General features: G+C 43.2%; 1 protein-coding gene across 2 annotated transcripts in view; it reads left to right on the top strand.

The window, feature by feature from the left end:
- The window catches only part of BAZ1A (bromodomain adjacent to zinc finger domain 1A), a 514,327-nt gene that overhangs the window by 300,135 nt on the left and 195,194 nt on the right, over nucleotides 1-18,998 (top strand). For both annotated transcript variants that reach the window (XM_029598945.1, XM_029598944.1), the window contains one exon: nucleotides 4,064-4,212. In XM_029598945.1, the coding sequence (XP_029454805.1) occupies nucleotides 4,064-4,212 (149 nt within the window). The remainder of the gene's footprint in view (nucleotides 1-4,063; nucleotides 4,213-18,998) is intronic.

The following is an 18,998-nucleotide window of genomic DNA, read 5'->3' as shown; positions in this document are numbered from 1 at the left end:
CCTTCAAAAAGAGAAGTTCAAAATGGTAACCCTAGGCGCGCTGCTCCCTCTGCTACAAAGAGGGGATTGGCTGTGCTCTCTCGACCTCAAGGACGCTTATACCCACATTGCGATCACACAATCCCATCGCAAATATCTGCGGTTTCTAGTAGGCCACGACCATTATCAATACCGTGTCCTACCTTTCGGTCTCGCTTCTGCCCCACGAGTCTTTACCAAATGTCTCGTAGTGGTAGCAGCATTCCTAAGGAAGGAAGGTGTCCACGTCTACCCCTACCTGGACGATTGGCTAATCAGGGCCTCCACCCAACAGATAGCTCAATCCTCCCTAAAATTGACAATTCAAACACTCCTTTCCTTAGGGTTTCTTGTCAATTACGAGAAATCTTGCTTAGTCCCATCTCAAACCTTATCCTTCATTGGGGCAGACTTGGACACCTTACAGGCAAAGGCTTACCTTCCTCTTCAGAGGGTCCACACCCTAATATCCCTGGCTCGCCAGCTCCAGTCTCAGAACACTGCCACGGCTCGCCAGTTCCTCATTCTCCTAGGACACATGGCATCCTCGGTTCAAGTCACTCCCATGACCCGACTAGCCATGAGAGTAACACAATGGACTCTACGACACCAATGGATTCAAGCTTTTCAGCCTCTGTCCTCCAGAGTCACAGTCACACAAGCGCTGCGCCTATCCTTAACCTGGTGGACGACTCAGGTCAACCTCCTTCAGGGCTTACCTTTTCTTCCACCGGATCCGCAAGTAATCCTAACCACCGACGCTTCTCACATCGGTTGGGGAGCCCATGTGGACGACTTTCAAACCCAAGGGTTATGGTCCAAAGAGGAAGCCGAACACCAGATCAATTTCCTGGAACTTCGAGCAATCCGCTATGCGCTCCGAACTTTCAAAGATCATCTATTTCATCAGATAATCTTAATCCAGACGGACAACCAAGTGGCCATGTGGTACATAAACAAGCAGGGAGGCACAGGCTCCTTCCTTCTGTGTCAGGAAGCTGCGCAGATCTGGGCGGAAGCCCTCTCCCACTCCATGTACCTCAGGGCCACTTACCTGCCGGGAGTAGACAATGTATTGGCAGACCAGCTGAGCCGTGTCTTCCAACCACACGAGTGGTCACTCGATCCTCTGGTAGCGACCTCTCTGTTTCACAAGTGGGGTTCTCCCCGCATAGACCTCTTTGCGTCCCCTCAGAACCACAAAGTGGACGATTACTGCTCTCTCATTCGGAGCCAGCACTCTCGGCCGAGAGATGCATTCTCCCTCAAGTGGACAACCGGTCTGCTCTATGCATTCCCTCCACTTCCTCTTCTGTCGAGGACTCTCGTGAAGCTACGCCAGGACGGAGGAACCATGATCCTGATAGCACCTTACTGGCCACGCCAAGTATGGTTTCCAATACTCCAGGATCTCTCCATCCGCAGGCACATTCCTCTGGGAAAGGACCCGCATCTGCTCACTCAAAACGACGGATGCCTCCTCCATCCCAACCTCCAAGCCTTGTCCCTGACGGCATGGATGTTGAAAGGTTAGTCCTTCAACCATTTAACCTTTCAGATTCCGTTTCTCGGGTCCTGATAGCTTCACGAAAGCCTTCCACAAGAAAGTCTTACTCATACAAATGGAAAAGGTACACATCATGCTGCACTTCTCAGTCCCTTGATCCCCTTTCCTGTCCAATCTCCAAATTCTTGGACTATTTATGGCATCTCTCTGAATCAGGTCTTAAAACCTCTTCTATCAGAATGCATGTCAGTGCGGTAGCCGCCTTCCATAAGGGTATTGGGGGTAATCCTATTTCAGTACAACCCCTAGTAACACGCTTTCTTAAGGGCTTACTCCATCTAAAGCCACCCTTGCGTCCTCCGGCCCCATCCTGGGACCTTAACCTGGTTCTTGGTCGTCTAATGAAACCTCCTTTCGAACCTCTGCACTCCTGTGACTTGAAATATCTCACTTGGAAAGTGTTATTCCTTTTGGCTGTTACTTCAGCTCGCAGGGTTAGTGAATTACAGGCCCTAGTTACCTATCCGCCTTACACTAAGCTTTTGCAGGACCGGGCGGTACTCCGCACTCACCCTAAATTTTTACCTAAGGTAGTTTCGGAGTTTCATATCAATCAATCTATCGTACTACCTATCTTTTTTCCCAGGCCCCACTCCAACTCTGGAGAGCAGACCCTGCATACCCTAGACTGTAAACGGGCTCTAGCTTTTTACCTAGACCGTACAGTTTCTCACAGGAAGAGCACTCAATTATTCGTCTCTTTCCATCCTAACAAGTTAGGACAACCTGTGGGTAAGCAGGCTCTTTCTTCCTGGTTGGCGGACTGCATTTCTTTTTGCTATGAGCAAGCTGGCATTCCTTTTCAAGACCGTGTTAAAACACACTCTGTGAGGGCCATGGCGACGTCAGTGGCACACCTTCGATCGGTGCCGCTTCCTGACATCTGCAAAGCTGCAACCTGGAGTTCTCTCCATACCTTTGCAGCCCACTATTGTTTGGACAAGGCTGGAAGACAGGACTCCATCTTCGGCCAGTCTGTCTTGGGTAACCTTTTTCCAACCTGATGTACCAACACCCTTCCACCTACCCGGTAGGGTGCGGATGCCCTTTCCCAAATTTCTCCTCAGTTGTTGTGCCTGCTGCACACCGTTGGGTACATTTGGTGCAAGTCGGGACATCCTCAGCTCGGTACTCACCCATTTGTGAGGACAACCATCCTGCTTGTTCTGTGAGAAAGCAAATGTTGCTTACCTGATGTAACAGGTGTTCTCACAGGACAGCAGGATGTTAGTCCTCACGAAACCCGCCCGCCTCCCCGCGGTGTTGGGTTCGTTTTCTTTTTACTTTCTAGGCACTGCCTGTAGCTTGAAAATCAGACTGAAGGGAGACCCCTGCTGGCTGCAGGGTCAGTGCCTTGCTGGGCATGCCCAGTAGGGGCCAGTCAAAGTTCTGTTTAAACTTTGACAGAAGTTTTCCGTGGTGGGCTCCATCCTCGATGTCACCCATTTGTGAGGACTAACATCCTGCTGTCCTGTGCGAACACCTGTTACATCAGGTAAGCAACATTTGCTTTCTGGGGGCTTGGTGTAATATTTGCATTGTTGCCTTTTCATAAATAAGTTTGCTGCTGTTTGAGTCCTGAGAGTCAGTGCTGTAATTGTATGATTATGGCAAAGTTCTAGGTGACTTTTTTTTTTTTGGTGGAGGTTTGTGTTAGTTTGCGAAGTGTTTAGCAGTGAGGGTTCTGTTTTACTGAAGTGACACCAGAATTTGAATATATTTAATTTTTCCATGTTGAGTTGTAATGTGAACTATACAAATTCTGCTTTGCTCCATTCTTATGATTATTGCTAATTTATTGAAGTTATGATGTACTTTTAATGATGAGCTAAAAGGGGTCTCCCCAACCCCCCTCCCCCCCATCATGGCTGACTTCGTATAATGTGGCCCCAGCACATAAAAGCTTGCACACTTCTGCCCTAGCTGACACATAAGCCTCATGCTGCCAGGAACCTCAGAACATTTGCAGAATCTTGCAGAAATCAGGATAACACTTATAAGGCAACTTAAGAAGTTTGCAAGGGGGTAGAGTCCTTAATGGGGAAGATAAAGGTCCTAGACCATAACAGGAAATCCCAATATACACACAAATCCTCATTTCACCAGTGATGTAATTGAGAAGTAAATATGTATTATATTTGTAGTTTGATCTTCCTGGAAAAAGTAAAGGCCTAAGGATTTCAACCTAAAAATAATAGATTTAGGAAATATTGAAGGCAGGTCTTTTGCCTCAGAGCTAGCACTGCAGCCTGACATAAGGTATTTTGATTGCTGTGAAAAGTGTAAAAAAATTAAATCTCGTTCAGATTTGAAGCATGTCCATTCTTTTTCATAAGTGCATAATATAATCAAATATAATTATATTCTTAGTCTTTACTTTGTTAGTGAATTTTTTAAACAGATTGTTGGATAAGCCATTGTTGGAAGTTTATAAAGCGTTAATATGTATACACTGAGCAAAGATTTGATTGGATGCAGGTGCCAGATAGAGAGTCCTGGAGAGCAGCATTGGAGAATGGCTGGTATGACTTGCTGAATGAAGAAACAAGAGAAAATGGAGTGATTAAGACTGTGAACTTTGAAGAGATGGAAATTGATGACCAAACAAAGCTTATTATCAAAGACAGGTAACAGCCATGAGATCCAGTTAGTCAAATTTTTGCTATTCTACCTGAGCTATGCTTAATTACCTCCTGTGTTATAAAAATAAATTTTTTCTGGTGAATTACGTAACTTCAACAGTTAGCTCTTAGGGAGAGCAATAATCAAAGGCATTTCCACGAGTAGAACTTCTACCTGTGGAAATGAACTCTTTTTATTATTTTCCTGTATGTGGTTAAAAATATGCGCATTCAACGTGTAGTTTTATCTGTATACTGCTGAGATGTTCCTCAGGGTAAGGTGACGAGAGGGAAAGCACAGAATGGAACAATAATCCTGGTTCTGTGTTGAAACACTCCACATAGAAAAAGCAGGTGCAAATCTATGCACATAATTGTTCTTTAGAAAATAATCAAAGCAAAACTAACAGCATTGTTTTGCTTTGATTATTGATGCAAACTGCACAGGTACTTGTGAAATTTACACCAACATGCCCATTTTTTATTTACCTCTTATTGACTAGGTAGGCTTCCCTGCCTATTGACTTACTTACCACTTTCTGACTGAATTCATTAAATATACTGCACGGTGCACAAAAAAGCAATCAAATAAGTCTGTCATATAAACTGCTTACAATCCGCCATATTGAATAAACTAGTGTTTTAATGCATAAGGTAAAGTGCTTTTAATCTGCCATATTAGATAACAAGCATTTTATTTATTTATTTATTTATTTATTTATTTATTTATTTATTTATTTTCTTTTTTATACCGAAATATAGCATAATGCCTTCATTCTGGTTTACAGTGTAACAAATTCATACAATGAACAGTTATAAAATTATAAATATAACATCAAACAAAAAATAGAATATATATATATATCATCTCAGCAAAAGCAGATTATAACATGTTATATTTTATTTTTTATTGTTTATTATTATTTATTTATTTATCTATTATATTTATTTACTTATTATTATATTTATTTATTTATTTATTATTATATTTTATTGCATTCAGTTTTAATCAACCTTAAAATGTCCTTTAGTCTTTTATTCAAGAAAAACTTCAAAATCTTAAATGTATGATTGAACAGAAAAATAGTGTAAAAAATGCATTATATAATTATTGAACAGTTTACACTGACCTGAATCTCCAAAGTGGAGGTTCGGAATGGGATCCAACTTGAAAAGAAATGAAGATGTAAATAGTTCCTCCAATAACCATAGTCAGATGGTATGTCTTTCAAAGAACAGTTGATGAAAATTTAGAACCACCATGAAGTAAACGCAAGATATTTGAAACCTTCTGTATTAAAACACTAGTGATCCAATATGGCAGATTGAAAGCAGTTTATATGACGCTGAATTCATTGCTTTTTCTCACTCTGTGCTAGTATTTTGTAGTTTTCCTCCATTTCATCATTGCTAATACATAGAGGTGTGGTGTAGCACTGAGAGGAACCGGTATTCTCTACCTTTAGCAGATCTTAGCACTTACTGATGGTGCAGCAGGATTTCTTCAGCACCTCTGACTCAACTGAGTATAGGCATCTGATCTGTTCAGGAGAGAAGCCCATAAACAGGGATTCTGGAGGAGCAAGATGGCAGCATGAAGAGGACATGCTCTCTGCAGCTGTCCGTTAAGATTTCCTCTTGTTCTTTTTCCTTATCTAAAATGCCTGCTAAACGTAAGGAGAAAGAGAGGGGTTTTCCCTCAGAATTTCTGCCTTCTCCACGGTAGCTTTCCATTCTGCAGTTCATGTCATCTGCGTTGGATTCGGGACTGGTTGTGCCCACTGCCGGAGTTAACGAGGGAGAGTTATCTCCAACTGTAGCAGCAATCTCTCTGAGCCCCTTGGACATTCAGCTCTCGCCCGACCTTCTTGGCACTACCCCGGACTCGTCACCATCACAACCTGATGGCGTAGGCAATTGCGTCGGCTTTGAGGGAGCTGAAGGAAGTAGAGGCAACGTTGAAGCAAGTCCTTCGCAGGGAAGAAATGGCTGCATTTCAGCTTTGAGTGCAGGACCAGCAGTCGAGAAGGGGAGGGAGTCCTCCCTCCGTGGACTTTACACTGGCTGGTGCTGGTTTTCTCCCACAGAAACCAGTGATTGTTACTCTGGATGCCTTATGGGGGAATCTTACTGCTAAGCCTGGATATACGTTCTCTGTGAGTACAATGAAGGTAAATGATATTTCTAACTAATGTGAATCTTTGACTGTGGACACAGCTTGATATCAACAAGATTTTTCAGTTAATATCTCTTTGAAGAGTGAAGTCAGTATGGTCAAAAAGGTTCAGTCTACTATCATACAGGATTGTGGAGGTATCCATAGAAAAGTGGAATTTATAGAAAACAGGCTGAAACATTTAAACTTGCAGTGTTTGAATTTCCCTAAAGTGGTGGGGAAATAACCTTGTGTTAGCTTAAATAGATACGTCATAGAAGTTTTGTTCACTCAAGAATCTCTTCCCCCCCATCAATAAGGTATATTTTTTACCTCAGGGTCAAATGAATCAACCTGCAGCAACTGATGGGGATCTATCAGCCGTCTTGGAATCCTCCAAGTATGAAGTTATTGAAAGGGCCACTTTATTAGTTTCATTATAAATATGATTTGAGTTCTGTTATGAAGAAATATTTTGGGAAAATATCTGCTTTATTTATGGGTTACACTGTTAGGATATTTCCTAACTTATCAAGAGCTACACAAGAAAGAAGGCAAGTGTTTTTAGCTTTACGTCAGGAAACTCGCGCTATAGGTGCATCTTTTATTTTGAGATATCCCTGTAAGCGTACCGTCAACAATGATTGTTTTGTTTTCTTTAATTCTGAACAGTTGAAATGCCTTCTCAGATTCCAAGAGATGTACTATTCCAGCTAGCTTTCCCATTTCGGCCTCCGATTAGTCCATAATTTGTAGAACGCAGACTATTCATGCTATGCTTTTTCTTTTGTTTTCCTATGATCTACCTTAATTCTGTTGTACTCCCCCTCTTTTTTTTTATGGTCTAAAGGATATTTGAAAGTTATATTTAATGTTTGGATTCCTTTTTCTGCTTTCAGTATCATGTTTTCTGTATCAAAGTATGTACTTTGTTTATAATGTTATAAATCTTAGAAATAAAAAAAAGGGATTAAGAACATAAGAACATGCCATACTGGGTCAGACCAAGGGTCCATCAAGCCCAGCATCCTGTTTCCAAAAGTGGCCAATCCAGGCCATAAGAACCTGGCAAGTACCCAAAAACTAAGTCTATTCTACGCTACTGTTGCTAGTAATAGCAAAATCGAGTCTAGCCACCACTGTGGAGCATTCTGCTCCAAGAGGGCTGCTTTGGCTTCAGGGCCTTCTTGTCTAGATTTTGTGTTTGTGTGCAGGGGAGGTTCCAGAAAATTGTTCTAAGACCTCTGGGGTGGCAACCGCGGCTCCCGCAACCATGGAGGTGGTTTTACTTTCTGAGCCATAATCAGAGCACACACCAGAGAAGGCCACAGGCTCTGCAAATTTAGTGGGAGCATCAGCCATTTGGGGCTTTTCTCCTTCAGGTAACTCAGGTTCGCAGCAGCATCGGGCAGACTTTGCCATGATTTTTACCCCTACCCTTATATTCAGAATTTTTTAGGCTAGTTTAAGGGACTGGAAGATTTGTCCCTAGAGTTCTTTTGTTTCCTGGACAAGGCTCTTGTGTCTTCTAGAAACCAGAGGGGAAGCGCAGAACCTCGCCTGGGCTCAGTAAGCTCTTTCCAGGGGAATCTGTCCAGTGAGTGATCCAGCAAGTATCTTTTTTTTTTTTTTTTTTTGTTCTGTGGAGCCGCCTTCTCCTAACTTGATGGAAATGGGGTGTAGGATAGGTGAGGAGGGAGATTGATGGATTACAGCTATTGAAGTCTGTTTTACGAATTTGTTTTTTAGTTGTATTGTGACTGAATTATTTGTTTCGGTAATTTAAAGTAAAATTGTATATATTGCTTTGGGCGATTTGATTTAATTTGGAAAGCGATATATAAATGTTAAATTAAAAAAAAAATGCAGGAGGATCCTGCGGAGCATTTGGACTCTGCCAGTTGTACTTTGCTGAAAGAAGGGGAAATTTCCTCAGACAGAGAAGAACTCTCCTGTTCACCTGTTTCATAGAGACGAGATCCTGGCGTTAATTGACCAGGTGGTTTCCAGTCTCCGGATTGCAGATTCCAAGACTGAGGAAGTTCTTGTTTGTGGCACCATCTTCAAATGGGTCTGCAAATCCATCAAGGCTTCCCTTGTACACTCTGAGGTGGAAGAGTGTACAAGGCTGAGTAGAAGAGTGGCAGAGTAGAAGAGTGGCCTCAAAGGAGTTAAGAATCCTTATTAATTTGTAACCCCTTTCGCCAAACATGGTTTAACACTTGTTTCAGATTCCTCAGCTGGATACTCATGTGACTGTGGTTACCAGGTATATGACTTCCAGTAAAAGGTAGCACTTCTCTGAAAGATCCTCAGGATAGAAACATTGAATTTCCCTTAAAACACCTATTTATGTTTACAACTCTGGCAGTGCAAATTTCTGTTTGCAGCAACTTTGATGCAGGCACTTTTGTGCTGGATCCAGTAACTCCCAGAAGGGGAGGAAGAAGCCAACATGGAGTCAGTTGTGGCCTTCCTAGCTGATGCTTTATATAATTTGCTCCGGAATTTTTTCCTTATTGGTGGCTTCAGCCGCGGTGACCAGAAGATTCCTCTGGCTTTGCATCTGGTCAGCAGATTTCTGGTTGAAATTACGATTGGAGAAGCTTCTATATGAGGGGAAGCTTCTTTCTGTATCGCTCCATGGTGAGACCGCACCTTGAATACTGTGTACAATTCTGGTCGCCGCATCTCAAAAAAGATATAATTGCGATGGAGAAGGTACAGAGAAGGGCTACCAAAATGATAAGGGGAATGGAACAACTCCCCTATGAGGAAAGACTAAAGAGGTTAGGACTTTTTAGCTTGGAGAAGAGACGACTGAGGGGGGATATGATAGAGGTGTTTAAAATCATGAGAGGTCTAGAACGGGTAGATGTGAATCGGTTATTTACTCTTTCGGATAGTAGAAAGACTAGGGGGCACTCCATGAAGTTAGCATGGGGCACATTTAAAACTAATCGGAGAAAGCTCTTTTTTACTCAACGTACAATTAAACTCTGGAATTTGTTGCCAGAGGATGTGGTTAGTGCAGTTAGTATAGCTGTGTTTAAAAAAGGATTGGATAAGTTCTTGGAGGAGAAGTCCATTACCTGCTATTAAGTTCACTTAGAGAATAGCCACTGCCATTAGCAATGGTTACATGGAATAGACTTAGTTTTTGGGTACTTGCCAGGTTCTTATGGCCTGGATTGGCCACTGTTGGAAACAGGATGCTGGGCTTGATGGACCCTTGGTCTGACCCAGTATGGCATTTTCTTATGTTCTTATGTTCTTAGGTTCTAGAATAATGAGTTAAAAATTTGGGGAATCCAAAGCTGCAGACATGTCCTGAGTACAAAGCTCAGTTCTTCTGTTGGTCTAACGAAGGTCAAAGTCAGTTTCAGGATGCTAGATGCTATAGACTAGGCAGGTGATTCTTTACTCCTTTTGGGGCCCACATGATTGCAGGGGTAAGAATCAGTCTTTTAGAGGCTTCTGCAAGTCATGGTCCAACCCAGCTAATTCATCAGGAACAGGTAGGGCCTCAATGAAGCACAGCAGGTTCACACTCTGTTTTCAATAGACGGTCGTTTACAGCAGTTCTATCAGGAGTGGACCCACATCACATCAGATCAGCGAGTCTTAGTTGAACTGCCACAGTTATGCCTTGAAGCTCATTGCCCTATGCTTTTATGATATCTCCCTATGCTTTCATCACCAAACAAGGAGCAGTTTGAGGCACTCTTAAGACTTCTGCTGTTACAAATGATAGTCCCAGTCCCCCATGCAAAACAGGGTCTCTGACAGCCAGCACCATTTTGAAGACTAACGAAGGGGCCGTTGCAATACAATGTGCTCAGCCGAGCACACTGTATAACCCGCAGTTGGATGCGGGTTGTATAGGCACTAATTAATCCCCTTATGCAATAAGGGGATTAGCCCCTCTACAATGCATGTCCAACACAGAGTGAATCTGATAGCATGTGATTGAGGCTATTAGTCATTCACTCCCGACGCAAAAAAAAAAATGTGCGTCTAAGACGCACATTTAGCAATCAGAAATTAACGCTTGCCTGAAGCAGGTGTTAATAGCTGAGCACTCTTAAAACTAGTACAGAAAAGCAGAAAAACTGCTTTTCTGTACTGCCTCCTACTTAATATTGTTGTGATATTAAGTAGGGGGAAAAACAAAACAAAATAAAGTAAAAAAAAAAAAAACACCGGCAGCGGGGTGCAGGAAACAGACGCTCAACTGACAAGCATCCATTTCCTGAACCCCCCTGGCTGTACGGCGTTTAGGAAAACAGATGCCAATAAACTCGGCATTGGTTTTCCTAACCGGCGGATGGCTGACACCGATCGGGTTCTCGTTAGCAAGGAGGCACTAGGGGCGCGCAAGTGACCCTAGCACCTCCTTGCTAACGCAACCCCCTAATTTAAATATTGCATGGCACCCCCAAGGGGGGCGCCTGGGGGCATGTTAAGAAAGCAGGCACTGACTGTTCAGCACATATTTATTGCATCGGCCCCAAAGTGGTGCAGAAATGACTGAGGATTTCTCCTGTGCTATTTAGCCCCACAGATGGCATAAGGGAGGTGGGAGCCAGAGGAAAGTGCCCTGCCAAGAAGCTTTATTTTTGGGTGACAGGTTTTTTGGGGGGGTGGGGCTGTTTTTTTTGTTTGGTTTTTTTTTTAATTGGCATATGTACATCCCTAGACAGGTAAGGGGGTGGGATTGACGGGGAGAGGGAAAGGAAGAGGCGCTTTCCCCAACAAAAAAGGCATTCCATTGCCTTTCTTGAAAAGTGTGCACCAAATGTTAGCAAGGTTTCATCATCCAGTGGAGAAAACTGGAATACTTCAAATGAATCAACTGAGTTGGCTGCTGTTCTTAAAAGGTATTGACAATTTTTTTAAAGACCAATAAATCACTAAAAGGAGAGATTCAAAACTAAAGATAGTTGTTGAGGATGTAGCATAATTGTCCTCTTCTGTGCTGGAGCAAGAAGAAAAATTAATGGTATAGATTTGAGCATCTGTGACCTGGAGGATGCCTTGATTAGTTATGGCCAAAATGCTATGGATGAAAAGCAGTAAGATCTAGAAAATTGTAACTGATGAAATAAGAGAGCGCTGCTTGGTTATACATAATATGCCAGAATCCTCTCTAGCTATAACTTGGAAGTCTGCAAAATGTTAAAATACTATCCACTCATCAGTCCAGTACTGTTGCACAAATACTTTAAAAGGCAGTGTCACTATGCATTCAATAACAAAAATAAAGATATGAGAGAAGATGTTGAAAACAGACACGAAAAAGCAGTGAGAGATTTGAGGGCACCAATACTTAGTAATCTAGTGATCCACCCCATCCCATATATTTTACCACCACTTATTTAAACTAAGTTCATATGTGGCTATTTGTTTCAGTTGTATTTTGCTGCGAAAAGGTATGCATTTCCTTCGGCATATTAAACATGAGGAGCTTTCCAGCTTTCATTACTTTTAACTTTGTCAGGTAAACCATTGCATATGGGAGGGACTCTGTTTAAGCTGCCATTTAACCTCTGTAAAATTCTGGTGCTGTTTCTGCACCAACTGAGAAAAATCCTGAAAAGACAAATCTCCACACCTCTGTGCAGCCTTCATTATCAATTGTTTGTCTCTGCAGTCGTGTAGCTAGGCTACATCCACTCTAGATCTGCTATTCTGACCTGGCAGGGAGCAGCCAATCTTTATGTGACCTCCCTTCAGCTCAAGCCCAAAGAGCTCTGAATGCCATTTTGCAATATAACTTGCAGGGTCTTGGTTCTCCGTTTTGTTCCAGTAATTCAATATTTTTCTTAATGATGTGCAGCGGTGGCTGAATCTTTCAGAAAAACAGTGCAGTTGAGCAATGGGGGAACTTACATGTGCATCTGATTGTCATTTGCTGCAAAAGGGGAATTCGATTTTTGCATGACTGATACTTTTTCCTTCCCTCAGAATTTTTGTTGTATTGAGACTGACATAAAATTTAAGCCTGGAGAATGCTCCTCTGAGCAGCAGGTCAAAGGATTTTAGTGTCACAGACTAGAAACGGACACACAGCAGCTGACGGTCAGGACCAAGGCACCAGTACAGAATCAGGCAGAGAAGTAGACCGGCAGAGTTCATGCAAAGCCAGGAGGTAGGTCAAGGTCAGGGCTGGCGGAGTTCTGTCACAGTCAAGAGGCAAGCAAGAAGTCAGGACTGGCAGCAGACAAGGCAGAATCAAGGGTTAGGCAGGGTCACAGGTGAAAGCAGCAACGCAAAGGAGCACATGGAACCAAAACCTTTTACTCAGAGGACTGAGTTTCTTTTATAGGAAAGTGCTAATGATGATATCAGGATGTGCCCACAGGAAATCTATATGCTGGGGCCTATAAAACTGCTGAGTTGGTGAGAGGCCCCTTAGAGCTGCAGGATGCACCAGACAATCAGGACACCAGGAACCATGTTGGACTGAGGACCTTGAGGTATGGCATGTTGACCGCTGTGCAACAACCCGTGGTAGGCAGTATATGCCTAGCAGGGCAATTACCCTGAAGAAGAACTGACTGGATTGTACTAAAGATGAAAAGAACCAGGATGATCTTTATTTGCAGAGTGGGGAAAGGGCCATGGGGTTTTTGAATGGTTCCAGTTTAATTGTTGGTTGAGAGGGGAGGCAGTCCTACCCAGTGAATGTGGAAAACTGTTATTTCAGGCCCCACATTTAAGAAAGTGGGTAGATGCTTTCATTTTAGTACAGAAATTAAAAGTTTATCTCAGCTAGTAACTGCTGGGTATATTGGCTTGTGGTTATTTATTTATTTGTAACATTTTTTTCTCACAGGACAAGCAGGATGGTAGTCCTCACATATGGGTGACATCACAGGATGGAGCCCAATCACGGAAAACTTCTGTCAAAGTTTCCAGAACTTTGACTGGCCCCTACTGGTCATGCCCAGCATGGCACTAACCCTGCAGCCAGCAGGGGTCCCCCTTCAGTCGTCTTTTTTCCACGCAGCAGTAGCCTCGCGGTAAAGGAGCTCTACAGAGATTCCTGACAGGAATTTTCCTCACGGAATTACTAAAAGTTAATTTGCCCCACAGGGGTCCCTCCTTTAACTTTTTTCAGACCGCGGTACTCCGGTAAGTTTTTATCCATTTTCCGTTGATTACCGTCAAGTTTGTTCCTCGCGGCCTACTGGCCATCGATTGTACCGCGGCTCGATTTTTTGCCATGGCGTTGGGGTTCTGTCGGTGCCCAGACTGTACTCGCACTATGTCCATCACAGACCCCCATAAAGTCTGTGTTATGTGTCTAGGATGCGAGCACGCTGTCTTTACCTGCACCAAATGTGCCCTAATGACACCAAAAGGTCGCAAGGCCAGAATGGAGAAGATGGAACTTCTCTTCCGTGCTCAAACCCCGACACCGTCCATTGCATGGACGTCGTCAGAGCCGTCACCGTCAACTTTGCGCCAGCATTGACCACCGGCCGGTGACCACCCGGCATCGACGACTTATTGGCCTTCGACACATACTACTCCCCCTCAGGACCGAGGGGATCATAGAGACAAACATCGCCATCGACATCGTAAGTCTCGGACCATTGAGGGAGCAAAATCATCGACCTCGCCATCGTCCGAGCCGCCGTCGCAGAAACCCCGTCCAGAAAAGGCACCGACCATTTCTGTGACCGAGTCACCGAGGCAACCCTCACCCGAAAGGGGATTAGGAGCCACGACTCTACCTTTAACAGTGGTCCCTCCAGCTATGCCTCTGCCTCCTTCTTCTGTTCCGGAGCCGGGGCTGCTTGCTCCAGGTCTCCGAGAAGAACTGGACCGGATGGTTCAAGAGGCCATCGACAAGGCGATGCAACAACTCCAGGTTCCTCTGGCACAAACACCGGTACCGATTGCGGAACCGTCCACCGACCCGATTCTTTCAGCGTTGACACCGCTGCTCTCCAGGATGGAAGCGCTCATTGCCGCGCTTCCACCGATGGATCCAGGGTCTCCGATGGTGACAGTGCCCTCCCCGCTTACATTGTCATCGGGAGGAGAAACATAGTTCCACATCCCTCCATCGGGAGTTCTGCCTCAGCCATCGATGCCGATACGTCCCTCACCACCGATCCAGCCATCGGTGCCGATATGTCTGTCAGCGCCACCGAGCCATCCATCGAAGACCTCGATGCCTGCGCTGGTACCTTCGATGCCTTCATCAGTACCTCCGATATTTCCTCCGATTCCTTTGGAGCTTAGACCAGGACCTTCAGGTATTCCACCACCCTGTCTCCCTCTAGTTCCTAGAGGGACAGGTGCTGATCCCTACGACACATGGACCAATAATTCCTCTCCAGACACTGATGATTTACCTTCACCACCTTCACCCACTGAAAGTAGGAAGCGTTCTCCTCCAGAGGACCTCTCCTTTAAAAATTTTGTGAAAGAAATACCTGAATTGGTCCCCTTCCAATTGCAGACTGAACAGGATGATAGGCACCAGATGATGGAGTTACTCCAATTCCTGGATGCCCCCCAAGGTAATAACCTCTATTCCTATCCACCAGGTTATTCTGGATCTCCTGAAGAAGAACTGGGAACATCCTGGCTCCATTCCTCCAGTCCACAGGAAAGCTGACCCTACCTATTTGGTGCAGTCAGCTCCAGGCTTTCAGAAATCACAATTGGATCACCACTCTGTAGTGGTGGAGTCTGCACAGAAGAGAGCAAAGAGGTCAAAGCCTGTTCCCCCTGGCAAAGAACAGAAGTTCCTAGATGCCATAGGTCGCCGAGTCTTTCAAGGGTCGATGCTCATCTCCCGGATTGCCGCCTATCAGCTCTATATGACCCAATATAGCAGGGTCATTTTTAAGCAGATACAAGACTTGTCGGACTCCCCTGCCTCAGCAATTTCAAGAGCAGCTACAAACCCTAGTAAACAAGGGTTTTGAGGCAGGCAAGCATGCGATCAGGAAAACAGGATTAGCAGCCAGATGTCCAAACTGGATTTCTTTATTGAGCAGTAACATGAATATGTAAACAAGCCCGACTCTGGCCGAGTTTCGCCCTCTTTCAATGGGGCTACATCAGGGGCTCAACTTGTGTCGTGTTTTGATTAATAAATATCCAGGTCTTAAATAAGACTCTACAACAGCTGATTATTAAACAGACTTTGGAAAACATGTACGGGCAGTGGTGCCCCTGTCTCTCATTCACTCACAAATGCACTGCTATTCATGTGCCGATATTATTGAATGTGCTTGCGGTGGCAAGCAGCAGCACCTCTATCCCGTATTCACAGTGAATACGGGTTGCGCCTGTTGCATGCCTTTGGGTACATTTGGTGCATGTTCGGACATCCTCAACTCGGTACTCACCCATATTTGAGGACTCCCATCCTGCTTGTCCTGTGAGAAAGCAAATGTTGCTTACTTGTAACAGGTGTTCTCACAGGACAGCAGGATGTTAGTCCTCACGAAACCCGCCTGCTGCCCCCCGGTATAGGGTTCGTAATGTTTATTATTTTATTTTTCGGCACTGTCTATAGCTTTTAAATAAGACTGAAGGGGGACCCCTGCTGGCTGCAGGGTTAGTGCCATGCTGGGCATGCCCAGTAGGGGCCAGTCAAAGTTCTGGAAACTTTGACAGAAGTTTTCTGTGATTGGGCTCCATCCTGTGATGTCACCCATATGTGAGGACTAACATCCTGCTGTCCTGTGAGAACACCTGTTACAGGTAAGCACCATTTGCTATATACAGTCATTTAGAGAGGTTCCATCACAACGGTTTACACTATCATAAAACAGTACCGTAAAAGTCAAAAACTTAAAAGAATAGATATTAACTGTTATATTTCAAATCAAAAACATTAAAAGCAAATTAATAAAATAGTTACAAATAATGCATCAAAAGGTAAAAAATAAATACTAAAAAGGCAACATAATAAAATCTAATAATAAACGTATAATGGTTCTTTTTTGGGTTAGAGGGGGTGGAAAGGGTGACAGTTATAGGTTAAATTTTAGGGAAAAATTACAAAAGTTACAGCAAGACAAGTACATTAAGCATGTAGCATGGTATGCTGATGGGTAAACATCTTACCAGTCAGTTATACAATATTATTAGCTTAGTATATGCTATTGGCATTTTCATATATATTGTAGAACTCTGGTATGTGAGCTCTAAATTTAAAATAGTTTTAATTAATTTTGGGAGTATCTCTACTCTGATTAAAAGAACTAGAATTTTACGATTTTTTAAGCATTTATGCAAAAAACTCATATGGCTAAGAAAGAACATGATAAACTAAACAGATTGGGTGGGTCACGTTATATAATTCTAAGATTCGCAGAGTCTGTGTATTGATTCACAAAGCATTCCTTTGAATATTAAACATTATAGGGATCCTGAGGGTTGCTTTGTAATTAAAACAATCTCACAACATCATTTTAAAATAATAAAATCACTCGTATATATACTGTAAACAATTCATATAAACAAAATAATTAAAACACAAACTACGAAATGCTACACTATATAACTGAGCCTTTAAAATCTTTTTTTAAACTTTTATAATCTGTTGGCACAAATTTCCAGGAAGGTCATTCCAAAGGACTGGGGCCATAAAAGACAAAGCATGATTACTTGTATATGTAATTTTGCACTAGATACTGCCAGAACACTCAACAGTTGCTGACTGTTAGATCACAAAGCCTGCTTTGATGATATAAAGGCGACAAAGCTTTCAAATTTGTCGGATCATTTCTATAAATCACTTGATATACTAAAGTCAGAATTTTAAATTTGACTCATTGCTCGATCAGCAATCGATGAAGCTTACATAATATTGGTGTTGTATGATCCCATAAAGATCTTTGAACCACCAACCGATCAGCTACATTTAACAAAAGTTGCAACGAACATAAATAGCATTTTAGTAGTCCTAAATAAAGGGCATTCCGATAATCCAATACTAAAACAACAAAAGAATGAATTAATGCCCTAAAATCATTTTCCTCCAATATATAATGACGGCGTAACTTCTGCAACTTAAAGAAGCCCACTTTTACCACTCTCCGCAATTGATATTGAAAGGATAGTGACTCATCCAAATAAACTCCCAGATCATAAGGCCACCTTCCCACGCACTATCTCCATATTATCTATACTTATTTTGGAAAGAAAAAAATCATCCCTATATGAAATATGTATAAACCTTGGTCTTACAAATGTTCAAAAACAGGGCATTTTCCTTAAGTCAACCATTTTCTCTCTCCACAACTGTTGCAATAGATTTACTAGTTTCTACCACCATGGTTCACAGTGAAAATAGAAATTGCAGATCATCCGCATATAATGTAAAATATATCCTCAGACCCTCCAATAACTGACACAGTGAGCTTAAAAATATTTTAAATAAGGGAGGAAGTGACATCACTGCCCATGATAGCAGCCTAAAATCGTGCTCCTCAACATAGCGGGCTAATCCTGCAAATAGCGGCATCTGAGGAAGATTTGCAAACCGAAAGAGTGCAAAAGATTCCTACAACCAGCGAATGTCGGTAAAAAAGAAAACTGTTGATTTTCGCAAATTCTCGTTTACAAAAATGGATGAGAGCACTGAAAGCGGCCTGGAAACGATGGCGGTGGATGTGACAATCGATCCCCGATACACTCGCTGCCGGAGGTACCTAATTTGGGCTCTGACTTTCCAACAAGAGCCAAGTGGTTCGGGGAACTGCAGTGGGATATAAAATCCTATAAACAGGAGATTACAGCTTTAAGTGCGGATCTCTGCAAAGAAGTCACGGATCTAGGCTGTAGGGTCGATGGGACAGACGCGCGCTTAGACTCTCAAGCCGAGGCCTGGCAAGTATTGCAGAAAGACCATGCAGCTTTACAAACTGACTTCGCCACACTATCAGAAAAACTAGAAGACCTTGAAAACAGAAATCGCAGGTGAAATTTGCGATTTCTGGGCATACCTGAGACTGAGGAGTTTTCTGATTGCAGTTCTGTTGTAGAGAATATATGTCACCATTTGCTCGCAGAAAATGGAAGTGAGGAACCTCACCTGAACTGATCGTTAAGCTGGAGAGAGTGCACGAGCGCTGGCACCGAAGTTGATGAACAGACCACGGGATATAGTGGTCTATTTTCACTCTTACGCTTAAGGAAAAAATATTCACTATCTCCAGAAAATAGAGAATATGGAAGTGTCAAGGTGGCTATCTTCACAGACTTATCTGCTGTCACCTGCAGAAAAGGCAAGATTTTCAGGACATTACAAGCTGTTTATGCTCCGAAAACATAGGCTGTAGATGACTCTTTCACTTCGGACTGTGAAAGTGCAATCGAGGTGCTTCACATCGGGTAAAGGCAGTAGAAGAAGCAGCAAGAATTTTGAAGGAAGCAGGTGCTGCAGTTTCAACAGTGCAGACTCCATTGAAGGCCTCACACCCGATGAGGGAGGAACCCCCACACTGGCACAAAAGGTGGGCGAAGATTACGCCGCAATTTGGAAGGCTCCACAAAAGCATCGGAGACTACATGAAAATACAACGGCGGCACGATACCACCTTACGCATACTCACTATTTTAAATTTCACTTGCTTGTCTCAATCCAGAGTGAGCTGATTTC

This window comes from Rhinatrema bivittatum, chromosome 4, assembly GCF_901001135.1.
Source record: "Rhinatrema bivittatum chromosome 4, aRhiBiv1.1, whole genome shotgun sequence".
Taxonomy (NCBI): Eukaryota; Metazoa; Chordata; class Amphibia; order Gymnophiona; family Rhinatrematidae; genus Rhinatrema; species Rhinatrema bivittatum.
This window is presented reverse-complemented; position numbering and strand designations above follow the sequence as displayed.